At 39.7% G+C, this 25,529-nt stretch overlaps 1 protein-coding gene across 2 annotated transcripts in view; it reads right to left on the reverse strand.

The window, feature by feature from the left end:
* Positions 1-1,795: 1,795 nt before the first annotated feature.
* The window catches only part of gatad2b (GATA zinc finger domain containing 2B), a 43,019-nt gene continuing 19,285 nt past the window's right edge, over positions 1,796-25,529 (reverse strand). The window contains exons 2-12 of one of the 2 annotated variants that reach the window (XM_066674785.1): positions 18,163-18,522; positions 16,549-16,678; positions 14,618-14,749; positions 11,754-11,882; positions 11,194-11,364; positions 10,017-10,395; positions 9,220-9,422; positions 9,006-9,116; positions 8,243-8,272; positions 7,545-7,746; positions 1,796-7,065 (exon numbers count right to left, since the gene is read on the reverse strand). In XM_066674785.1, the coding sequence (XP_066530882.1) occupies positions 6,929-7,065; positions 7,545-7,746; positions 8,243-8,272; positions 9,006-9,116; positions 9,220-9,422; positions 10,017-10,395; positions 11,194-11,364; positions 11,754-11,882; positions 14,618-14,749; positions 16,549-16,678; positions 18,163-18,521 (1,983 nt within the window). In that variant the 5' untranslated portion in view covers position 18,522 and the 3' untranslated portion in view covers positions 1,796-6,928. The remainder of the gene's footprint in view (positions 7,066-7,544; positions 7,747-8,242; positions 8,273-9,005; positions 9,117-9,219; positions 9,423-10,016; positions 10,396-11,193; positions 11,365-11,753; positions 11,883-14,617; positions 14,750-16,548; positions 16,679-18,162; positions 18,523-25,529) is intronic. The other variant, XM_066674786.1, reaches the window with a different exon arrangement.

The raw sequence follows: 25,529 nt of genomic DNA on the forward strand, positions 1-25,529 counted from the left end.
ACATGTCCAGCATTGTTACAGTCAGACACAATCAGTGCTGACAGTGAAGCCAATCAGTGTGTGAATAGGAGCCTAGGGATCAGGTTCGGGCCTCATGTGCTAGACTAATGGGACATCTCTGAGACTCAGTGAGGTCAGTCATTCAAAAACAATCTTTTTTTTTAACAGTGTGATTTAATGCTTTTTCAAACCTAGGTGACGGTTATAACTGAAAAAAATAGTACGGGTATTCTAAAATAAATCACAAATTGGCTGATTTTTAAAAGGTGTTTGCTATTAGTCCACAGTGTAATACCTCTGTAACATCACTATAGAATCACTCAGTAAATGTTTCCAGCTAGTTTCTGTCAATAAATAATTAGTGTTTCATTCACACAACACATGCCACACCTACATCTACCACCAATAACAACTACTTATTTTAATAGAATTATTTGAGGTCTGCATTAAAATGGAAATGTCTATAGGCTTAATAATGAGCATTGGTAAACAAGGGCACATACATTTATAATTTTAGGGTTTTTTTTATTTTTACGTTAAACCAATTACAATTAAAATGATTCGTGAGGTAATAAAATCACTACATTAGTCAAAACATTGGCTTTTGAGGTTTGAGCAGCACTTTTGAAACGATGTTCTGAATATCAATTAGGAGTTATTAGTCTGTGAGTTGACACAGCAATAACCTGGATCATTTTACACATGAATCTGAAACCATCTGGTTATAGATTTTTCTAAAAACTACGATCCCATATTTTAGTAGTGAACAGCAATGTCACTGTTTCATAAAAAGAATGCTAACTGTGTATAAAGTGGATCTTGCTACTGCTTCAGCCAGAGCTTATAACTGAGGCAATCATTTCATCAATACCAAGAGACTCAATGAGAGTCACACAGCAGGAGCTCTATCTGCAGCACACACAACACAGCCACAACAAGCAGGGACTCTCTCTAAAGTGCATACCATAACTACCTCACACTGCTTAACATAATATAACAAAAATGTTATGCATAAACATAATTACCCGCAAGACAAAACTCTGAAGACTAGGCCTCAGAAGCAGTGATCCAGGAGCACACAGTAGAGCAGGTCACATCTCTGGAGAGAGAGAGAGAGAGAGAGAGAGAGAGAGAGAGAGAGAGAGAGAGAGAGAGAGACAGAGAGATACAACAATAACCAACGCAAGCATGCAGTAGTGTCCTGCAAAATCAATCAGGGCAACTGAAAGAAATCCATTTCCCAAGACACAAGACCAAGAGTAAATCTAATATTCTTAGCTTTCACCACACATATCTCAGGCAGTATAGTAATAAACTGCTGTTTCCCTGGATGTAATAGAGCACATACAGTACTGCAACACTCGAACATCCCACTAGAAGAAAGGTAAATTACCCCTGAGCGAATGTGGCAGCTTAATCTCTATTATCCTTTCCATTCCTCTGACCTTGAACGTCTTTTTAACGCTTTCCACTGGCTGACTACTCTCAACACTGAAGGTGTCTGGAATTAGAAAACACACTTTCTGGATCTGTTTCACTCTGCATTTTAACACTGACTTCAACAAATACAAATACAGTACTCACATCTCCATCACATATAAACAGGCCCTACAGCAGAGCCGAAAGCATGTATATTTGGTGCCTACCAGTTGATTTTCTTTAAAAAAGAACACATATTTCAAGGATCTGTAAATACAAGCAAATGCAGGATGGACATGGAACAAACACACTGCTGAATGATAGCGATGAACACTTCATGTACAGAATTATCAGATTCCCAGTCGTAAACTGTTCCATCCTTTATTAAACATAGCTTGCAAGAGATAAATATTACAAAGTTATTTCCTCCAAAATTAGCTTATTTTTTTCAGTCAATGCATAATTGTTGTTAATCAACCGGCAGTAATCAAACAGCATTTTTTTTTTCATCTCCATTTTTTTAGACAGTTAAATATCAAGGATGTGCAAAAGGTCTGGATTAAATGTCCCAAATAAAAATACAAACTTGACAAAAACTATTAGCTTTGCATCAAATTCATTACTGCTTAAGCCAATCCTCAGTATTACACTTATTTTTAAAACTCAATCACAAGGGTTTGTCTTCTTTTAACAAAACTGATTTACATATTTCCAAGTGTTTTGAATATTCAAACAGGTGGGACTGTGATCAAGTCTGTTTAAAAAATATTCATAATTGAAGAAAATTAAACATCAAAGGAAATATGACCTAAGCCCCAGTCTCCCACTTCAAGAAATTGACCTGTACTTTGTAACATATAAGAAATCAGGGGACAAAAATTGATCAGTAAAAGTGAACAAAAAAAAAAAAGTAAAAATATAAATGATGATTTAAAAAAATAAAATAAAATAAAAAAGTGACATCACATGGTGGAGAGACGTAAACCCCAGTGCTAAACGTCTCCAGAAAAGCTGATTGTCCAATCAGAGGATTATGGACAGTTACTCTATGACAGTGAAATGTGAAAGAATATCTATGTCACAATGTTTTATATTCAGTACTTGACAAGTGTGCAAAATTGTCCCACTTTTGTCTTAAAACTTTATGAAACTGAAAGCAGTAAGTATGAGAACAGTCAAAAACACAAGTTTTCCGTAAAATGTGGACGTATACAATGTATACAATTTTCCATGAAAAACAAAATAAAAGCATCGGAAAATTCCCCACTAGGGGAAACATGAATAAGAGGCATACTGAAGTCTACTGAACAAAGCTTTATATAATGAGGAGTAGAAAATGAGAATTTACACTGTCTCCCTAACAGGTATATGAAACCCTGTAATTTAACTCAAGTGAACTGAAGGTAATATGCGCATTGTCCGAATACGCATCCACAAGTGAGTGCTTTGGATTTGGTCAGGGGTCGGGTAATACTGTCAAATGTCTGATCCACTCTGAGCCTCGCCGAGGTCGACACTTTGTATGGGATATCTGCAGAAATAAATGTTTTCACTGAACATTGGTTTAACTTCAATGTTATTGACAAAAAAAAAGCAACACACACACACACACAAAAGAAAGAAAACAAACAAACAAACAAACAAAAAAACATATACAATTATAAATATCCCATTACGTCCCAGTCTAAAGACTTCAGAATGGATCAAACTCTCCACCAGGACAATTATTATTATTATTTTTTTGTTTTGTTTTTTGTTTTTGTTTTTTTTTGTTTTTTTTTTTCCTTTTTACTTTTGCAAATACTACATACTACAAAAACATACAGCCAGGGAGAAAAATGCATTGAAAAGAGCTCATTCAAAAAACAAGAGAAATATAATCCCGTACATTTTGCACATTTTGTTACACAATAATACACAGTGATCACAAAACGAAATGACAAGCTTCACAATATTCATGGCTTTTTGTTTGCTTTTCTACACAATATACAACCATTTTAATTTCATTTCATTTTTTTTTATTCAACGGGGAAAAAAAGCATATGTACAATAAGTCATTATTACTTCTGACCTAGCAAATATTGTGTTGTCATCTCATAGTTCATTTTTTTTTATTTGATTTAATTTCATTTTTTTTTCCATATGAAAGATCACAAATTAAATATAAGTTGAACTTAAAGAGTCAAAGTAAGTTTAACATTTCAAAACCCTAGAAAATGACATTTCAAAGTCCAACTTGTAGATATCAATAAAGGTATATGGATGCATCCATTAGTCTGTCAGAGAGAGCAGAGAGAGAAAGAGAGAGAGATAGAAAGGAGACTGACTATAAACGTCCTACATTTGCTTCAAACATGATATAAAACAACAATTGTACAAAAAAGAAATGAACAAAGAAAATAAAAGAAGGAAAAAAATGGGTCTAACTCTAGACAGCATATAGAGAAGTATAAACTTTCTAGAATCTAATATTGCACCTGCGAATCAAAGCCAAGGTAGTTTCAATTGCATTATTGTGACACAGGCAGTAATGTTGCCATCTTCCAAAACAGTAAAACTTGCACTGACCAGTGGTTCACTTCATATCAAACCACACCCAGTGATTAGATTTTGCCACTTTCTATGAACAAGTGAAGCTGCAGCGCTTCAGGAGAAAGCCCTCATGCTGTGATTGACCTGAATACTGTCCAGTGCCTAAATGGACACAACTAACCAACTAATTCTCAGAAGTTTAATAATTAAATAACAAAATCACTAAGATATAAACAAAGTCAAGATGTCTGAAGTGCTTATAATTAAGCAGTCTTACGCCTAAAACACTTTACAATAGTGCTGTAATATGATTTTGGTCTAAATTGTCTTCACCCCAGTCGTTTCAGAGAGGTACATTAAAGGTGTTATAAAGAAGAGTTTTCAAATTAAATGGTAAATACAACCTTATATTTATATTTACTTGGTTACTCTATTATTATTATTATTATAAACAGCACTGTAAAATAAATCAGTTTAGCAATTTTCTTTAAAACACATTTAACATCAAACATCTCTGAATAAAATTGTTTATATATCAGTGACTGAATTAAGAAGATTTTTTATTTTTCCTCTCGGTGAAATTGCCGTTTGTGGTAAGTGCTCAAATACTTGTCAAATGTCCACAAATCTCACACTCACTGAATAGTTTTGTAGCTATGACAATCAACCAGATTTCAAGCAATATGACTTTCCTGCAGATCTGTACATACCGCTGAAATATAGCAGCTGTGTTAAGTGCTAATTTAACAGGATTGTGAGAAAAATAAACTAATGGCCCGAACGCTGAAAGTAAACCTTTATATTTAAATCCTAAATCTATATTAGAGCCCATAAATCCTTTAATACTGCATACTGACCAAACACTGCTAACGCTGCCACCTTGTGCAGCGCCTTCTATACTGCCCTCACTGTTGTCTGTACTGAATTGTAGCTGAAATGTTAAAGGATCACTAGGTAAGATTTAGCATTTTTGCTCCTGGTCTCTCCCTACAGTTGCAGAGTGTAATTCACATTTACAACACTGTCCTGAAATCAAGGGAGAAGGGGGAGAGAGGGGGTGTTACCAACTCTCCTCCAAAAGTTACATAGTGCAGTCTCTGCAGCGCTGAGCCTGGAATAGCAACAACAGAGGTTCTAGTCTCCCTATTACATGTCAGTGAATTATCACACTGATTTTGAAGCTGTATTTTTAAGGTAAGCATACCACCTAGTGTTGCTTTAAAGGGAAGGTTATACAGTGAAATGAGTGAGTCACTGCGCTTTAAACATTTAGCAATTTGGACGCAAGGCCCTGACCAAATTGACAGCAAAAAAAATAAAAAATAAGAAATAATAATAATCAAACAGCAGATTTAAGAGTCACTGCACAACACACAACATGGTCTCTCTCCTAACTTTCTCTGAGACAGTCTGGTGCAATCCATACCTTAAAGAGCCTGTAACATTACTGTTACCAATTTACTTCCATTTTTCCCATCCTTGTTAACCAAAGTGCTCCTGTAGTACGAGACACCTCGCGTGCATTGCCCTAACACGCTGATTGATCCTTTGCCTATGCTGTTATAGATATATGCATCTCCTTCTCTTAAACCTTCTCTCATGCTAAGAATCTATACATAAACCATATAGATATCTGAATACTTTCCGTCTGCTTTACTATTTCAAATGATTATCGTCTCCTTTGGTAAGTACCTTTTAGATACACAACCGTTTTAGCAAGAGACGCCGCCATAAAAGAACAGAGAAAAACAAAGGAAGAGAAATAGAAAACGAACATCTCTGAAGGAGAACTGAAAGGGGAATAAAAGTCCACGGTGATGGAACACTGGTTCACTTCCTGCCAATAACGTGGCACCACAGGGGGAAGCCGTAGTCAGTGCGTCAGTGTCATGGTGTCCTGTGATGGTGAAGGCATTGAGGGGCTGCAGTAGATGCTGCTTTTGAGCACCATCCATGCCGGAGGAAACAGAAAAGGGGCTCCAATTAGCTACAGATTCTGTATGTTTGGTGGCAAAATGCCCTAATCAAAATCCCGTTCTTGCCTCCACTGCTGTTCACGCCGTACACGGCCAGTCATCTGTGTCCGACCAGAATATCCTTCAACATCAGTGTCATTAGTGAGTCTGCAGACATCTCCTAGTGTTCTCATGATACCGTGTGGCCTTCTCAAGGCAAAACAACTATTTGTCAAATCAGTGTCTCAGTGCATTAGGACCAGTCTACTGGAAAAGTCGACACATTCTGTCAAACCCAATCTCCACCAAGACGCTTCCGCCGAAAAACTGGTAGCTTCAAAAATGTGTTTGCTACAATTATTTCTAGTCTTATCAAATTTAAACCTCAATAGGGGACACGTTGTTAAAGAAAATAAGAGCTTTCATAATGTGAGAGCAAGCTCTCAAATTTACAGGGTGCAAAAGGGGTGAAGCTTAGAAGAAAAAGAAGAGCTTTTTTTCTTTTCAAGTGACCCTGGAATGTAGCCCCACTCCTTCAAATAAGAAAGAAAAAGAAAAATAGCAAAAGAAGGAAAAGAAAAGAAATTCTACAAGTCACTAAGAACATTAATAATCGTAATAAGATTCGTAACAGAAGCAATAATAATAATAATATAATAATAATAATAATAAGTAATTGATGTAGCAATAACACAGCAATAATAAGTAGAAATAAAGAGCTTTGCTATAGTAGGAAACTGAAGTGGAGATGCACTGACAGTCTGGTGTTCATCTGGCTGACTGAGTCGTTCTCATGGGTTTAGTTGGGTAGGCACACGGACAGGCACTGCATGCGACAGGGGTGATGGTTGCTGTGTGTGAGTGTGCGTGTGTGTGTGTGCGCGGACGTGTGCATGTGTGTGTGTGTGTGCGCGGACGTGTGCGTATGTGTGTGCGTGTGTGTGCACGCGTGTGTTTAAGAGTGTGTGCAGGGGTTGGGGGGTGGAGGGGTATCCAGAAGGTGTCCGGCAGTCCGCTGGAGCTCATTTCTGGCCGGTGATGGACTGAGATATGGAGCGTGGAGGGATCATGTCCAGCAGGTACTCCCTCTGTCGGTCTGCGAGACTGGAAGCCTTGTGGCCTCCCACACCTCCAGGGTTCAAATAGGCAATATTCAGGCCTGAGAGGACACAAATACAAGGGTCAGCAGAAGAGTATGAGAGATGGGCCACAGAAGAGACGGTACAAAGACAGTTTTCCTAGGTACTGTTTTAATGAAAATGATTTAAAATATAGTTTAAAATTTAAATAAAAAACAATAAATTTGCTTTTTTTCATGAATACTCAGATCAACAGCAAACTACATTTGTTTTCCTACATATTTAACTTTATTTACAATTTGAACAAATTGAAATCACATTCATTTATGATTTGTTAATTGCTGTTAATGACTGATTTTAAGGTCTGCTGGATATTCAGGAAAAAGAAAATAATTGGAGAAGACAAATTTAATTTAATTTGAGATTATTTATATTTTTATCAATTTTGTTTACACCAATGAAAACATTCATTCCAAAAGAGTGTGGTGTAATTCCTCTTCACATAAAACCAAAAAGCAGGGCACTACGTCTAGTTGTTTATCTCTGAGGTAGTTCTCACCAGGGATGTTGTAGATTTGCCGGCGGCTTTCATGCTGTGATCGACTGCTGCCGCTGAGACCGCTCCCCCCGCCGCAGCGTTTGCTGGTCATACCCAACAGACCACTGGCCACTGAGAGCTGAGAGGCCTGGGCAAAGTTAGAGAGCACACCTCGCGCTGAGCTGGACAGACCACGCTGCAGGGCAGCCTGTGGCTGAGGAGCCTAGCAAACAAGAGCAAATGTTACTGAGAAGACCACAGCTATTTCACAACATCTAAATCAGCAGTTCTCAAATGGGTCTGTAAGAGAAAAACACCCAAAAGCAGGGCTGCCATAGAACAGTGGCCTGTTACCTGACCCAGACCAGGTTTTGGACATTCAGCATGGGCTTATGTTGAGCCTGGGTTTAGCACATACTCTCACATTTTCTCACTTGTGCATTCTCTCTCTATATATACACATATACATATACACACACACACACAGAATTTAATGCTAAACCTTTGTGGGGTATTGTCTTTTACACGGCTATCTCTCTAATTTTATGCATCGTCACCTCTACCACTCATAACGCTTCTTTACTGGGAGGGAGAAGGCTAGCACATGTTTCCTCTAAAGTATGCAAACACAGTTTCTTTTCAAACTACAGGCATCAAAATATCATTTGACAGGAGGAGAAGTAGGAAAAGAAGTAGTAGTAGTAGTAATAGTAGGTCACCTTTATTGATCCCCTCAAGGAAATCCCTCTCTGAATTTCACCCATCCATGAAAGTGAACACACAAACACACACTAGTGAGCAACTTTTCACACACATTAGGGGCAGTGAACACACACAATCATAGCAGTGGACTGCAAACCACCTCGGCAGCAGTTTGGCAGTTAGGTGCCAGGACAATTCAGCCGTGAATTAAATTTTACTGCCAGTCCTGGGAATTGAACAGGTGACCTTCCGGCCTTAAGCTCACTTCTCTAACCTCAAAGCCATTGCTGCCCCCATATATTAGCTAACAGACTCTTAAACTAGCTAGCATCAAGCAAAATTCTGAGAGGAGGGGAGAGAAGGCTATCCAATCCACCCTGAGAAAGCAAGGCATATAATGCACTATGGCAGTAGCATCACTTGGGTCTTACCCTTGATTCCCCAATCATTTAAAACAGTCTTTAAAAGACTCTTTAAAATAAAATAAACAGTGACTTTTCATATTCTTGTATGTTATATAAAACATAACAGTAAAATCCCATAATTTTTTTCATATATACAACCTATAGCCAACAACTGTATTCCTTGATATTCACTCTTGTGCTGCTTTTGTTTGCAACCTTTATCCAACATGCAGTTGAAGACGTTAATGAACTGCAGAAGCTATTGCTGCCGACTGTGGCTGAAGCCAGTTTCTGCAGGAAAGCAGGTCTCCAGGATCAGCGTTGGTGACCACTGCTCTACAGGGTGCATGGGGAGCGTGAAAAGACAGTGCCCTACCTGTCTGAGGGCATGATGCTGGATCATGCTCTCAGCCTTGCTGACGCTGGGCACCGTCTGTGCTGCGCTCGGGGACAGAGCAGCCTGCTGTTGCAGCCTCTGTTCAATCTCCTAATTTATACCAGGTAAAAAACAGAAAACCACCATTAGAAATTCAGACACAGATCATTTCATATAGAAAATGTGTAAAAGCTGATAACAACCATCAACTCACCTGCTCCTGCTGCAGGGCCTTTACAAAGGCGTTCTTCAGCCGGTTGGTGTGTTCTGCCTTCAGGGCCTTCTTCTGGTTGGAGGTCATGCACTGCTCACACAGAATGCGTCCACTTTTCTCCTGCTTCCAGTGTGGGGTGAAGTCAGTCCTGCACTGGGCACAGAAAAATGGCTCCATACGGGACAGAGATCCCCTCATTTTACCTGCCAAGCACAACAAAAGTATTCTGATTTAATTCTATTTTAGATTTGATTAAAATATTTAGAGACACATACATTTTACTTTTTGTACTTGAATATAAAATTATATTTTGGCCAAAAGCAACAACTGCATATCTTGCTTATTGATTCATTCATTTATTCATTGTCTGTAACCTTTTATCCAGTTCAGGGTCGCGGAGGGTCTGGAGCCTACCCAGAATCACTGGGCAAAATTGGGGAAACCAAACCCTAGAGAGGACGCCAGCCATTTGCAGGGCGACACACACTCACATATCCACACCTATGGATACTTTTTAGTCGACAATCCACCTAACAATGTGTTTTTGGACTGTGAGAGGAAACTGGAGCACCCAGAGGAAACCCACGCAAACACGAAGGAGAAGGATATCAGGATACCTCACCATAACATGACTAGGCATATTAGGATTCATATTTAACAATCATAATAATATCATTTACATAATAAAAGATGTGTTCCTTTCTAGACAAAATAGCTCAAAGAATATACATTTAGCTTCAGAGATCCAGTGATGGGAGTGTTGGGTTTTGTTGGTATTGTGGGGGGGGTGTGCTCACCCTGGCTGTCAATGACACTCTGTACCACCTCCTCCAGGCCCACCATGTAGATGAACTCGCTGTTGGCAGCTGATGGCAGGAAGTGGAGCAATGGGGCAGGAGGTTTGGGTGGTGGGATCTCCAGCAGGGTTTTCTCCAGCTGCTTGCGGAGGGCCAGTTTGGCGGCTGCCTGGCTGCTGGCCTGGTCACTCAGTGAGCCCACAGCGGTCACATTTGAGCCGCTGGGCAATGTGGATGGGCTGACAGCACCAACTCCACTCACACCCACTCCGACGCCTGGGACCCCTGCTGCCCCGGCTGCCTGCATGTGGGCCAGGTTCATGTAGATGGCCGTGGAAGAGCTGGAGCGCTGGGAGGCTGCCACCTGCTGGCTGGCAGCCTGTGGCAGAGAAGAAACATTGCTCAGCATCATTTCATGTGTGTCATTTGTTCCATAAATTAGTGACAAATGAGGTTGCTAAACCTCTAATTATTAATAATTTATTCAGCGTGAATCTCAGTACCACAGTTTATAATACAGGTATTTTGTTGTTCACTGGTCATAGACATATATTTTAATATTATGTAAAAATTGTCACAATTATGAGCATTTTAACAAATTATAAAATATTCACCAAATTTAAAAATTATAAAATATTCACCAAACACTAGTAGTTTTCAATATGTATCAAACTACGCTTATTATATAACGAACCATGCAGTTTGGCAGAATATTTTAAATATGAGTTATATCGTCATTATCCAATAAAACTTTAAAGAATTTTAGGGGTAATTCTTTTGTTTTTTAAAGATCCTATCCCACTAAAAACTGACCACTATGTAACATAATACACTTACATTGCAGCTATTTTGGGCGGACACTCTTATTCAAATCGATTTATTTTTAAATAATTTTACAAAAGTAAGGAAATGCAGAGTTGGGAGTTTTGCTTAAGAAATCTTACATATTGTGCGGTGTTCCAACCTAAGCTTGGGAGTGAACTCTTGTTTGCTGTGTGTGGCAGCAGTGCTACCCTCTAACCTGTACAATGCACCTCTAATATGCAGTCAACAATGCCACTGTGTAGGTGAGTTACAAATTGAACAGGGATAAAGTATGTTGTGGTGTGTTTTTTTGAGCCTTATTAATAACTCTCTGCCCTGTCCGCACAAAGGAAATGTGCCATGTTGAATTGACCTGCTGGTAGTTGACGGCGTTGCTCATATTCCCTGTGGAGGAACGGCCCATGCTGGGTTTAGAGGGCACTCGCTGCCCCTGCAGCTGCGCTGGGTTAGGGGCGATCACCCGCTGGGACATCATCATTGGGGGCAGCGAAGCACTGGCTGCGGACCTGATCACCGTGTGGCCCTAGAACAAACACAGAGAAATAAAGAAAGGCATGCAGTACAGTAAATGACCACTAGATGACAGAAGTTACTTAATTTGTTGCTTAACAAATACAGTCACATTAAATAAAAGGGAAATAAACAAATTGCAAAATGATATGTATTACTCTACTAGACAATTGGTGCTCCATTTGTGTGAAGAGAAGCAGATTTTATTAAAATGGAGTTTAGATATTACACAGTCTGTTAGACTTGGAAATAAAAACAGACTTATAAGAAAATAATTATTTGTTAAGCTTTGATACACTGCAGTTGTAAAATGTCAGGTGACCTAATGAAGCAGAATCTACAGTACATCACAAAATGAAACAATGAAACAATGTTTCAAATGTTAGTACGCCATTTTGACACCTGTGCTGTGCGGAGGTTCTGGGGCTCAGAGGTGTGCATGCCTGGCCGAACGGGCAGCTTATTCAGCCCCTGTGAGCTGTGGATGGGAGATGGCTGAACAGAGGAGGGGGCGTTCTGGACCACTGGAACCTGGAGAAGAAACACACACAGAGAGATAAAGAGAGTGTGACAGTGAGAAACATTTCAATAAGGCAAACATCACAAAGCTGCAATAAACTCTTAAGTAAAGCTGTAGCTACCCCAGTTCATCTCTGAATCTGTTATGAAACAGCTTTAATGAGAAAAAAGAGAAAAATTAAAGATCAGCAGTAAAGATCATTACTTGTCATGCTGCCAAATCTGGACGTATACAACATATTGAATGCCTATTGAAATTTCTCAGCCAAGTCCTAGTCATTGACTCAGTGTTTCTTTATAATTCCAAAATGATCAAACTCACATTGGGTCTCAGCAAATCAATAGTTGACTACTGATCTAAACCCTGAAATCAATCAGATAATAAATAAATATTCTAAAGAATAAAAGGCATCAGTCATCAATGTATTTCTATGACTGAACAGAAGTGCTGAATTGTAATATTCTTGCCTTATTCAAGCCAAATTAAAATAACAACAACAACAACAACAACAATAAAGTAAGCTTAGTGACACCTTGTTTTGAATCAGATTCTGGTGGGCTTGCTGAGGAGTAGTAGTGTTAAGATATGCATATTAGTATTCCTTTTTTTTTTTTTTTTTTTTTTTTTTTTACATATGAGGGTTTCAAGGCAATATGTGGTGTGAATCAAATATAGTTACATTTCATGCTCTTACAAAAGTGTAATGTCAGACAAAGAGCATGTGCTACACTCATACTACCAGCTTGGTAGAATGGTGTGACTGGGGGCGTCTTAGCTAGCTAACAGGTGGAATTGGCAATGACTAAATTGGGGAATACTTTAGGCCATATATAGTCTGTGTGTGTGAGTGTGTGTGTATATATTATATTATATATATGTTATAATAATATAACAGATCAGCCATAACATTTATTAACACCTCCTTGTTTCTACACCCTCACTATCCATTCTCTCCGTGCTAGTGAACATACAGGAGCACTCTGTAGATCTACAATATCAGACTGTAGTTCATCTGTTGCTCTGCATACTGTTTGCTTCCCCTTGTTCTTTAATGGTCAGGACTACCACAATGCAGGCATGGTGAGGTGGTGCATCTTTCTGAGTAATGTAAGGACACTGATGAGGTGGTGGTGTGTTATGTGTGTTGTGCTGGTTGGAGTAGATCAGACACAGTAGTGTCTCTAGAGTTTTTAAACACTGTGTCCACTCACTGTTCTACCTCGTAGATGAAAAAACAGTAGCTGAACTGTTTGCTGCACAGTTTTGTGTTGGTCAGCTTCTAGTCTTGGATATTTTTGATTGGTGGACAATTCTCACTCCAGCAGTGACACTGAGGAGCTTAAAAACTCCCGCAGCACTGCTGTGACTGATCCAGTAATACCATTGCAACGCAGTTATGAACCACTATTTCAGTGTCACTGCAGCACTGAGAATGATCCACCAGCCCAATAATACATGCTTTGTGGGGGTCCTAACCATTGAAGAACATGGTGAAAGAGCAAACAAATAAGCAACACAATACAGAGTGCCCCTGTATGGCCAGTATTATATTGGCTGATTTGCATGTGTATATGATACAAAGACAGACTTTCCAAATGTTCAAGATTTTTTTTTTGCAAAATATATCTCCCCATTGAATTTGATGGCAGTAAAAAACCTTTGACTTTCAAAATTACAGCAATTGGTCTCAAAAACGTTCCCTGATGTTTACATTCTTGCTTGATATAGGTTTTCAGCTGCTTAGGTGTTCAGGTCTCTGTTATTGTAGTTTAAGTGCATTTCACAGTGAAAATCACGCATGCCATGTGCACCAATGCCACCTCACACCATCAAAGATCTTGGCTTTTTATTTGTGCGCCTATAACAAGCTGGAGGACCAAATTTAGATTTGTTGGACAACAGAACAATTTTCCACTTCACCTGAGTCCATCTTAAATGTGCTCAGAGAAGGCAAAAGTGTTTCTGGACTCTGTAAGTCTACAATTTCTTCCTAATATATTTATAATTAATGTATTACCTAATATACTACTAATATGTATTTGTTGATAAATTGAAAAACTGTGAGACAGTTCACAGACAGTGTTTTCTGTTAGTATTTTTGCCCCATGCAGTGATTTCCACTACAGAATCATGTCGGATTTTAAGTGCCACCTTAGAGCCCATCACCAGCTTGTATTGGTTTGGGCTTTGTCCCTTGCATACAGGGATTTCTCTGTATTCTCAGTATCTTTCAGTTATTTTATGTACCATATAATGTGAAATCCTGATATTCTTTACAATGTTACAATGGAAAAAGTGATTCTTGACTTGTTTCACTCTTTGTATCTCCACATCTTCATTTCTGTAAAACTTAGCCTCTCTGAGATGCTCCATTTAAACCAAATTGTGTCATTGACCTTTTGCCATATATTTTTTGCAATGTGTTGTTGCCATGAAATTCAGAATGGGCATATATGTTTATTTTATTATAAAAATATATTACATTTCTCAGTCTCAACATTAGAAATGTTGTCTTTGTTTTGTTTTCAATTAAAAACAGGGATTAAATGGCATGCACATAATTGCATTCTGTATTAATTCACATACTACACAGCATCCCAATTTATTTGGAAATTACACACACACAGAATATTGCTGGTTGGCCTGCTCTGGGACAGGTGCTAGGCCTGTGTAAAACAGTGTGGAGTGAGGTGTTAACTCAGCTGTGCTGATAAATGGAGCTAATGGTGAGTAGTGGAGTATTGACCTTCTGCACCACATTCTCTTTCTGCATCTGGCTCTGTCTCAGCTTCTTCAGCAGCACCAGCCTGGCCTCTTCCAGCCTCAGCTCCTCACGCAGGGCTTTGATCATCTGCTGCCTCTCCTCACCCGTCTTCCCCTGCAGAGCACAACACACACACACACACACGTCAGAGAAATACAGTGACCACTTCAAAAATGATGATACACACTCATACCAAACATGACTTGAGGCAGGTATCCATTTCAAGAGTGATTCAGTTACACACTGCTAAATAAAAGTTTGGAGACACCTTGACTTCTTTAGAATGTTTGATTTTTCACTTTTAATGCTTCAATAAAGGGGGTTTTACTTCCCAGATGTTTCTCTTAAGTTTATAAGAAGGGAGTTTACATTAAAAGGTGGGTATAAAATCCATAAGGTAAAGCATTTTTCCAAAACTATTTACTTATGTCACACTGCACACTAATAAACAAAATAACTTAGAAACTCAGTTTCACAGAGCCAGATGTGATCTTGTGAACGAAAACATCTAGGGACATCCATGAGAAATTTTAAGCTAAATGTGGATTGGAACATTGACTTACTCACGGAAGCCTGTTTCTGCCACATAAAATAATACAAAAAAGGCACCAGTTTTTATTTTTCATTAATATGCAATTTGTTATCTCAATATTTCGAGATACTATCTCATTATTTTGAGATACTGTGTCAATGTATTGTGATACTATCTCATTATTTTGAGATAAGTCAATATATTGAGGTAGGATCTCATTATTTTGAGATACCAAGTCAATATATTGAGATTGTATACTATCTCAATATATTGACTTATTATCTAAAATAATGAGATACTGTCTGAAAATAATGAGATAGTATCTCAAAATAATGACATAGTATCTTAATATATTGACTTAGTATCTCAAAATAATGAGTTAGTATCTCAATATATTGACAGAGAATCTCAAAGTAATGAGATAGTATCTCAATATATTGACTTAGCATCTCAAAATGAGTTAGTATCTCAATATATTGACATAGAATCTCAAAATAATGAGTTAGTATCTCAATATATTGACATAGTATCTTGAAATATTGAGATAGCAACTTGCATATGAAAAATAAATATTGGTGCCTTTTTTAAAAATTATTTTATGTGGCGTATACAGGCTTGGATACTTACTGGAGTGGGAACAAACCGAGTGTGAAATATCTAAACCAATTTAGCATCTTGTAAATTCGGAGGTTCTGGTCTGTATTATCTGTTGGACTACAATCTGTCATTATCTAAAGAAATAAATGTAAAACATCATGACTAATTAAATTGATTTGTCCAAAACCTCAGAGTAACACATGTCGTGGAACTGTATGTCAGCACTTCCTGGAAGAGAGGTTCAACCTAGTTTGTGGCAGGTTATGTTGCAGTCCATCACCAAAACCTTTAAAATTTGCCCCTAGAATCATAAGTTTGTTATAGTCTCAAAGCCAAGCGTGATCTCATAAGAATCAAAGTCTAGTGGATCCTCCACATGGAGCTATTGTAGGGTCAGTTTCACAAAGAAAATCTCTTTGAGAAGAGCTCAGGGTGACAGACCTGTGTCCAGTCACATACTGACTGACAAGTTAAATTTACATAAAGGTCTTCCAGGCCCTGAGAACTGAGTGAAGAACCGAGCTCATTGGGGTGACATTAAGAGCATGAGCTGGAGACGCTGTGATTGACTCTCTAATCACAATAACGTCCTGCTGCTGCATGGCTTATGGAATGACTCATATAGCTATAGGCCTAATAGAGGAGACTACAGGCCTGACAATGAGTATGCTGCAGTTGTCTGACAGGACCAGACACAGTCTATTAGTGTCAGAGAGTGAGGGGCTTCACAGTTGAGTAACACTGAGGCTGCAGTATGAACTCCTCTGCAGGAAAGGGGCCGTACTTTGAACATCTCCAGGTTTGGGAGGTGGTGTCGCTCCTCCGGGTGAGGGGTGCTCCGCGGGCTGGATGCTTCATTATCTGACAGAATGATCACGTCTGGAGAAGGTGTGCGTCTCTCTCGCTCTACACCGCTGTGGGAGAAAGACAGATGTTTAGTTTACGTGATATGCTGGTTGAAATTATATGTCTATCTGCAAAAAAATAAGGATTTGGAGATCATTTAGAAAATCACAACCCTGTATTAAAGATTCATGTGTTTGCCCATTACTCTGCTGTAAGAAAAATTTGGAGAAGGAGGACAGGTAATAAACAAACACTGGAAAAAATAATAAATAAAATATAATTCTCCATCAAATCTTAGCTTAATGGTAACTTTCCAGAAAGTTGTATATAACTAAATCAATACTGTTTTACATGAAATGCTGTACCAGAGAGACTTGTCCAACCAAAACTGTTCTGTGGCAACAATAAATCATTTTTCATAAATCTGAAAAGAATGCCATTATTTCTTATTGTTATTTAATAATTAATTGTGACATTACCTGTGCATTTAGTAAGACTTATTACTGTCTTGAGTATTGTGAATTATTGTACCCTTATTGTAAAGTGTTACTGGAAAAGTCAAGGCTGTTTTACAATCCTAGAATCTTAATGTGCTCTATAAAGTTAATGTCTGGCAGAAGAAACCATGCTTCTTGCTCCACTGTAGCTTCTAAACAAGCACCTGTGCTCACAGATCCTGAGAAGTTCAAGTTAACCTTATTATCAGGAGCTATTTTAACTAGAGTAGTTGTCCATTTCTTAATTAGTCCAATTAAGAATAAATAAATTAAAATATTGTAAGGAAACTATGAAACTAAATATAAAAAAAATTAAAATCATACAAATATTCAAATCATATTTACACTATAAATGTGTAATATGTAATATGATATCTATTTCTATGATTCATAATCAGCACTCTTATTCTGAAAAGCTTGACGAATACAGACTCAGCTAGTCAGATAGATCAGCTAGTCACAGTTTACCCACAACTTCACACAAGACTACACCACTGGAGAGAAACAAAACAGAAAGCTGCTCAGTGAGTAACCTTTTAATTAAGTGCACTGCAATTTAAACTTAAGAGGTTTTAAGCACTGGCATCATGAGATCCACACACGCACACAAAAAAAAAGCCTTGACTACAGTGTTGATTTGTTTTTTCACTGGCCAGAACCAAATCACCAAGACATTCAAATATCTCCACCCCCCACACCACACACACACAGTAGCAGTCACTAACCAGCTTTGAACAGGGCTCTTCTTTCATACCGGTCTCTGGTTAGTTTTATTTGCAGGAATCTTGACTCCTAGAAGTTCATATACATTATGTGGTCTAACGTTTTTGGACACCTTCTCATTCAAAATACTGGGGTCTGTTATTTATTCTACTACTCTGCTCGGAGACCTTTACACTAGATGTTGGGACTTTTCTGTGTGTAACATTCTCTCTTATATCATGCATTCCCTTTTTTGATCAAGAATAATATGTGCATACGTAAGATACAATAAAAGACATCTGTTTCAAAAGTAGACATTTACAAAGTTAATTCCCTGCACCCACTCCTCTCACCTCCTCTTGGCGCTCATATCTACAGGTTCATCCAACATGTTCTCTTTGCCATTCTTGCTGGGCCCTCCATGGCTCACGGTCCTCAGGCTGCCGTTCAATTTCTCCTCATAGGCTGAGGTCCCCATTAGCCCCTGGCTGCCCCCGGGGACTTTACCCTCAGCCATGGCCGCTGCCATCGCGGCACCTTCCAATGCGGCCAGGTCCTTTCGTTTGAGCAGAGCCAACATCTTCAACCTCTCCATGGCCTCATGACCCTCCATCTTCAGTCGCTTGGCCAGAGCCTCCTCTCTTTCATCTGCTGCCTCCAAACCCCGCTTCAGCAGGTTCAACCGCAACGCCTCCTCAGACATCCGCTCCATCCTGCAGGGTTGTTTAAAGATTGACAGAAAAACAGAGAAAGAGAGAATTAAGAATTAATATTTATATATAAAATGAGGCTCCGGTTTCCTCCCACAGTCCAAAAACACACGTTGGAAGGTGGATTGGCAACTCAAAAGTTTCAGTAGGTGTGAGTGAATGTGTGTGTGTCTGTGTTGCCACGTGAAGGACTGGTGCCCCCTCCAGGGTGTATTCCCGCCTTGCGCCCAACGATTCCAGGTAGGCTCTGGACCCACCGTGACCCTGAACTGGATATGTGCTTACAGATAATGAATGAATGAATGAATGAATATAAAATGAGATTTTATTACTTTTTCCACACCTTTCCAAGTTTTGATTATATCACTGTGGGGAAAATTAATATTAGCCAATAATATATACTCAGGGTGGCACTGCAGTGTCGCAGTCACACAGCTCACCCACGGCTGTCCTGCTTCAAGTAACTGTCTGCGAAGATTTTGGTGTGTTCTTCCTGTGTCAGTGTGGGTTTCCTCCGGGTGCTCCGGTTTCCTCCCACGATCCAAATACACGTCGGTAGGTGGATTGGTGACTCAAAAGTGTCCGTAGATGTGAGTGTGTGTTGTGAAGGACTGGCAGCCCCTCCACAGTGTGTTCTTCCCTTGCACTCAGTAATTCCGGTTAGGCTCTGGACCTACCGCGACCCTGAACTTGATAAGCGATTACAGACAAGAAATGAATGAATATATTCCCATACTTCCAGCCCCACCTGTCATCGAGCAACATCGAGTTATTTGTCAAATTCACTTGGAAAAAAGTACCAAAATAATGGGTTTATTTTTTAACTAATATAGGACTCAATAAAGCAGATATTCTTGACAAATATACCTTGACTGGGTCCAATAATGTTAATACTCATATTGGATCAAGACATCCCTACAAATTGTCTCAGTCTCAACTCAGACGATCAAGCCATTTAAGAGCATGTACAATCAACTTTCTATCGATTCTGATTTTCCAAGCCCTGCTTGAGCCTGATGCAAATCAGTCAATTATTTTGAGGCTTTTCCTGACTAAGTGCCATGACTGAGAGTTCTGTGAGAGAGAAAGAGAGAAAGAGAGAGAGAGAGAACGAATGAACGAACGAACAAGTGAGTGAGAGAGAGAGCATGTTGTCATGACTCTTTCTCACACACCCACACACAGCCTGCCTCGCACTGGGGCAGTGGACTGCACTGTTCGAGAAGCAGACCATTTCCAGATTTAATTGTTTAATTACATGATCGTTACATTCAAATCATCATAGTTTTCATGGTCTGACATGAGTGGGCTGAGTGAACAGATGCGCTACACTCCCAGAGTCGCTCCCTCTCTTGAGATCAGCTGCATCAGAGAGTGTCCCCAGCTGTAGTATTAGTCTGAATTGCATAGAGTAACAACTTTTGGGTGAATTGAAATTCCCCTTCCAAGAAGGTTAAGTCTACGCCCTCCACACGCACACACACACAACTACGTTCACCATTTACCCAACACACTAACATTAACTGAATGAAATAGCTATGTAACTTAATGTAATTGGGAATTTTATCATATAATGGTTGCATACCTTTGACAAAATAGTGTGTGTCTTGAACTTTAATCAACATCTAAAATAGAAATAGAATAAAACAGCATGCCTCCAGCTAGTTAATGGGCACTCGAGCTGGGGCTTCGTCTACCATCCCGCAATACTTCTGCACTCCCAACTTATTTGCTTCTGAGGAAGGGGGTGACCTTCAAGCTTCCAGAGAGGGATCATATTCCTAGGTTCTAATTACTGTGATTGAGAATTCAACTCTTATCCGAAGAATCTAATTACACGTGTCTTTGTTCTCTGGTGAATGAACACTTTGCAACCGAATGAATGCCCAAGGTCTCAGCACAAAGGGTAAAATTTTTAAAATGTCGAAAAATAAATGGGAAGCCCTGCTGGAGTCCTGTCTAAGAGACTTGAAAGAAGTTCTCATCACTCAAGGGGATACCAAACCAAACTCATAAGAGATACCTACACAAACATCCTCCTGATAGAGCTACTCTTCAGGTGGAACAGATCATATCAGCACATCATCATGTTTGAGAAGAACTGGTAAGACAATTGCATTGGGAATAACTGGTAAAATCTAGGGTTGTCCCAAATAGCATTTGTAGGGCTTCTGAGCTTCAGCTGTAGTATTTGACAAATATTTTAATGTTTGAAGTGGGGGCTGCACTGCTGCTCCCAGTGCTGCCCTGCTGTCTAACTTATGCATACATGATGCCACTAAGGGCATAGTATACGACCGATTAACGAGAGCTTTGTGGAGGTGGTCTGGATCTCAAGAGTAAAACCGAATACCTACCAAGGAAACAAATATCCAAATACTTGGGGCCTGCCCTAGTAAAATCATGGCGGTCTTGAGCAGAATCAGCCAATCAAAGAGCTAAAGTGATAAACCATACTGGTAGAGCAGACCATATGAAATTTGAACAGAAATTTGAGCAGAACCAATAAATCATACAGTTCGAGCAGACCTGGCAAATGACGCCCATTGTGCCGAACAACTGAAATTAAATCAGCTGAGCAGAACTGGAATCCTTTTTTTCCCCTGCAGAACTAGTGAAATCAAATGAGTTTAATTAAAATGTCAAAATCACAGCAGTGGAGCAAATCTGATAAAATCATACCATTAAGTAGAACTGGTACGTCAGTCCCATAATCGGATTCATTACTCTATGCCTTTGCTTGTGTTCTGCAAGTTGCTGAGCTAGGCTAATCCAGAATGCATGATCATGACGTGTTTAGCCATGAAGCAGCACATCTGCTGAAGCACTGCTCTCCAGTGGTGCATTCTTGCAAACAGTGATTAGCCCAAGTCCCTGCTCCTCAGCCACTGGACAGAAACCCACCACACCATCCACAGAGGCACGGGTCAGCGTACAGCCTGACTGACCCACTCCATGTATATATGTGTGTGCGTGTGTGTGTGTGTGTGTGTGTGTGTAGTCATGTATGTCACAGAGTTCATATGAAACATACACACAGATGCTAGGAGGTCATACATGTTCAAGTGTCCGTAAATTGGATTATGTATACACAGAGTAGTCTGTTCAGCTTTGGCCATGTGTCACGTACTAGCGATCTAAATGATCATGTGTGTGTATGCTCGTCTCTATGAGTTAGACACGCATGGGCGAGCCCTTCATGGCCAGAGGGAAGAGAGAGATTCTTTCCTCCTCCCTCTCTCTTTCTCCCTCTCCATCACACACGCACACACACAGGGGGAGTGTCTGGGCAGCGGAGAGTGTGCGGACACTCTGCAGGCTATTGTTTGTGGTAGAACCTCTTTATCTGTCTGATGCATTTGTATTCTGGGCACAGCAGCTGGTCTCAGTATAAGGTAGGACATTAATATCACGTGCAACCTGCCATTAATGCCTGTAGGACATACATGCGTTCGGGTACATTCAGGAGCAAATGGATATAAACCCGTGAACTGGCCGCTTTGTTTTCAAAAAGGAAATATTCATTAAAACTGTAAATAATGAGACCTTTGCTGTTGTTGTGGTCCAGTCTGAAATCATCCAGTCTGTGTGTCAAAACTATGTGCTCGCACACACACACACACACACACAGGTTATGCCCTTAGGTACTGTTGATCTACTTCTCTAGAAATAAACCCAACGTTTTGTAATTTTATTTTTTTTAATGTAGCATATTTTATTTTAAGATTTAAAGTAGTTAAACTGGGCTTTATAGAATTCATGATGCCGAGTGGACCATCTCAGCACAGGGACGGGGTGACCACAGTGGTCATGAAACCCGTAAATTAACCACAAATTTATATCTGTTGTTACAGAGCTTAAAAAACATAACTCTTTTCTATGAGCAGTTGTGTTTTTCTGACCAAAAAAAATAAAAAATAACACAAACAAATAACCAAGGAAAGTGGTCTTTTGGAGCAATGGACTCTCCATAAATATTGGTCAAAACCTGAAATGTGACTAGGGGCACGTCAGGTGCACACACCTGACACAGTTACACATTAAATATATAAACCCGACATTACAACACAAACTAAACTACAGGCTAAGGTGAGCAAATACGGCTCGTATTTGAAAAAGTGTGCACTTTGCAAGAATGTATCTTGCAGTTGTACAGAGCAGAGAAGTGCACAGCACTGAAAAACACTCACAAACGCTTCCTGTCAGAACCTGAGCAACTGCAGGCTGACTAATCTCCTCACAGTTGAAAGAAAAAAAAAGTCAAGTAAAGAACTGAGTTTATAATCTCAGGCTTCACTGCTATCACTCACTTTGAAGTAATGTGGCATTCAGAAGCTGCCGTGGCAGCTTTCTCTCTTTGACTCTGATGTACTTGCAAAAAAGGAAGTTTGTAATATAAGACAAAAGGTGTGTAGCTGCAATTCCCTTGCTCACGTGACTCCTCAGCCCCGCCGCTGTTATTGCTGAACTGCATTAATAGTCAGACTACAGCAACGCTCCCTGATGCGACCATTACAATGAAATCACGACAGAGAGAGGGAGAGAGAGAGAGAGAGAGAGGGAGGATCTGAGGCTAATCTATGATAAATGATGGTGTAGGTGAGGGTGGAATGGGTGCACTGCACCAACCACACTGCAAGACCTCAGGAGAGAGCTGTAATCACACTCACACACACACACACACACACACACACAAAGAAACCAAAACGCTTTTTTTGGGGTGGATGGAGGAGGGGCATTCCAGGCTATCTAATATTAGTCTGGGCTCTATAAAGCATATGAGCTGTTTTCTTCCTCCCCTTCATAAGACATGACTAATCAGCAAGTACAGCATGGAGTTGTGCAGCCATTGTGACCTTGTTCAGTGCAGAGAGATATATTAACAAAGCAGGCTCATGTGTGTGCTATAATCTGTAATCAGTGAGTAATGCCGCTTGACTGGGTATGTGACACCTCCACACATTACTGCTCATGGTACACAGCAGTAACACCAACTAAGCCACAGAGACCAAAAACACAGATTCTTCAAAACTTTAGAGGATTTTTTTTAACACATTCCATTTCAAGCACTCATTATGGTGGAATCTGAAACACCGGAGGTCTAAACCAATCAAATTGAAAGATACTAGTCTCCGAACTGACTCCCTACACCAGAAAAAAAAACAGCCTCGACTGCCGCTACTAAACCAATCAGCCGCCATGTTCATCAAATCCCTTGCCGCTGTACTGCACCATGAACCCAATTAAACCCCGGGGAGCCACGTCTGACTGGTCTTAAAATGCCATATTGTACAGCAATCCCCAATTATAAATTAAACAGAAGCATAATTGGCCCCTTGATCGCTTAATCATCTCTCGATTATCTCATTATTGCTCATTCTATCATTTTATCAGTCTCTTTCATTCACACATATCTACACGCTGATGCTGGTTACCTCTCACCAGTCGTGTTGTTGTAACTGGATATCTATATGATATACAATCGTTTGATTAGCACAGATACTTGGAACATGCAAATTTTTCATTGTGCTCAAAAAAAACCTTAGGCAAAAAGTAAAACATGAAATAAGGTCGCATTGGGAGTGCAATAATACACTCACCCACTATTTGATTTGATCCATGGTACTGGGTTCGTCATTGTGTCTTTACATAAACATTATGTAAATTAAGAGAAGCAATGACTATAATCAAACTATATATTTAGTTTTATTTACTATAGGGCTTAGATACCAGAAGAGAGCTGGATGGAGTTGTTGATTTGTGCTGACAGTTTGCAAATTTGGCGCTCAAATAATGCAATGCCATTAGATGTCATAACTAAGGTGATGCACCAGCACAGTTTTGTACAACTTTGTGGTCCAAACAGCATTTTACCAGGGGGGTATTTCCCAAACCAAGCCTGTCTGCCAGATAATTCAATCCCAAAGTCAAGCTTGTCCAATAGGAAAAGATTTGAGGGGCATTCCTATCTGACAGTCCTCAGCACTGGGCTTAAGTTTTGCTTTGTGGAAAACTCCAGGTTACCGTGTAAATGGGCATTTTAATACTTAAAAAATAAAAAATTAAACAAATATCTCAGTTACAAACAAGCATATTTACCATTCAGAATAATCCAGAATAGGAATGCTTACATAGTTCATCTTAAACTAAAGTATGCAGCAACAATGTCAGGCTAAAGCCCAGCTGCTCACACAAGGGTGTGACTTTAAGTACTCAAATAAGCTTCACTGTACTTCCATATTTGAGATGATTCATCAAACTTGTGGTGCCTACATGGCATAACAGTGTCTTACTGTACACATTGCACTGTTTTTTTTTTCTTTTAGCTTAAAATGCCACACAGAATGCATGAAAAAGACAACATTTAGAGAATGAAATAGAAAACAGAATATCATTGTGATTAATAAATACTCCAGTATTCAAATGATGTGAGCCTGCCCAGCAGTTCTGCACTGCAATATCAATGCATTCTTACTCCCCTGGAAGCAATGCGCTGTATTTGGCAAAATATTAGTCTGCCATTCCACAAATAGTGATTTAATGTTTGAAACGGATTGGTGGGGTAGGGGGGTGCAAAAAGCTTAGGTATGTAATTCTGTGCCATGCCATCACTCAATACCACCCACCTCGCATGAGAGTGAGAGTGAGGGAGTGAGCAGAAAGAGAGAATGCACAAGCGTGTGCATACACACACAACAATGGTACAACCAACCAATCAGAAAGGCGTTGTAGTGCACGTCAGTATGAACCCCCCCCCTTCACACACACACACACACACACACACACACACCCCTGTCCCCCTTTACATAATATAATGACTGTTTCAGTTCAGTCAGCTGCTACAAAAACCAGACTCTCTCTCTCCGACCCAGTCCGCCCCCCTCCGCCCTGCATCTCTGTGCACCCCCCACCCCCAACCCAAACCTGCACACGCGCAATCCACCACACACTCACAGCTCCGGGCACTCTGCCAGCCAACGCAGCAGCAGCTCAGGGAGATGAAAAGAAAG

Source organism: Hoplias malabaricus, chromosome 6, assembly GCF_029633855.1.
Source record: "Hoplias malabaricus isolate fHopMal1 chromosome 6, fHopMal1.hap1, whole genome shotgun sequence".
Taxonomy (NCBI): Eukaryota; Metazoa; Chordata; class Actinopteri; order Characiformes; family Erythrinidae; genus Hoplias; species Hoplias malabaricus.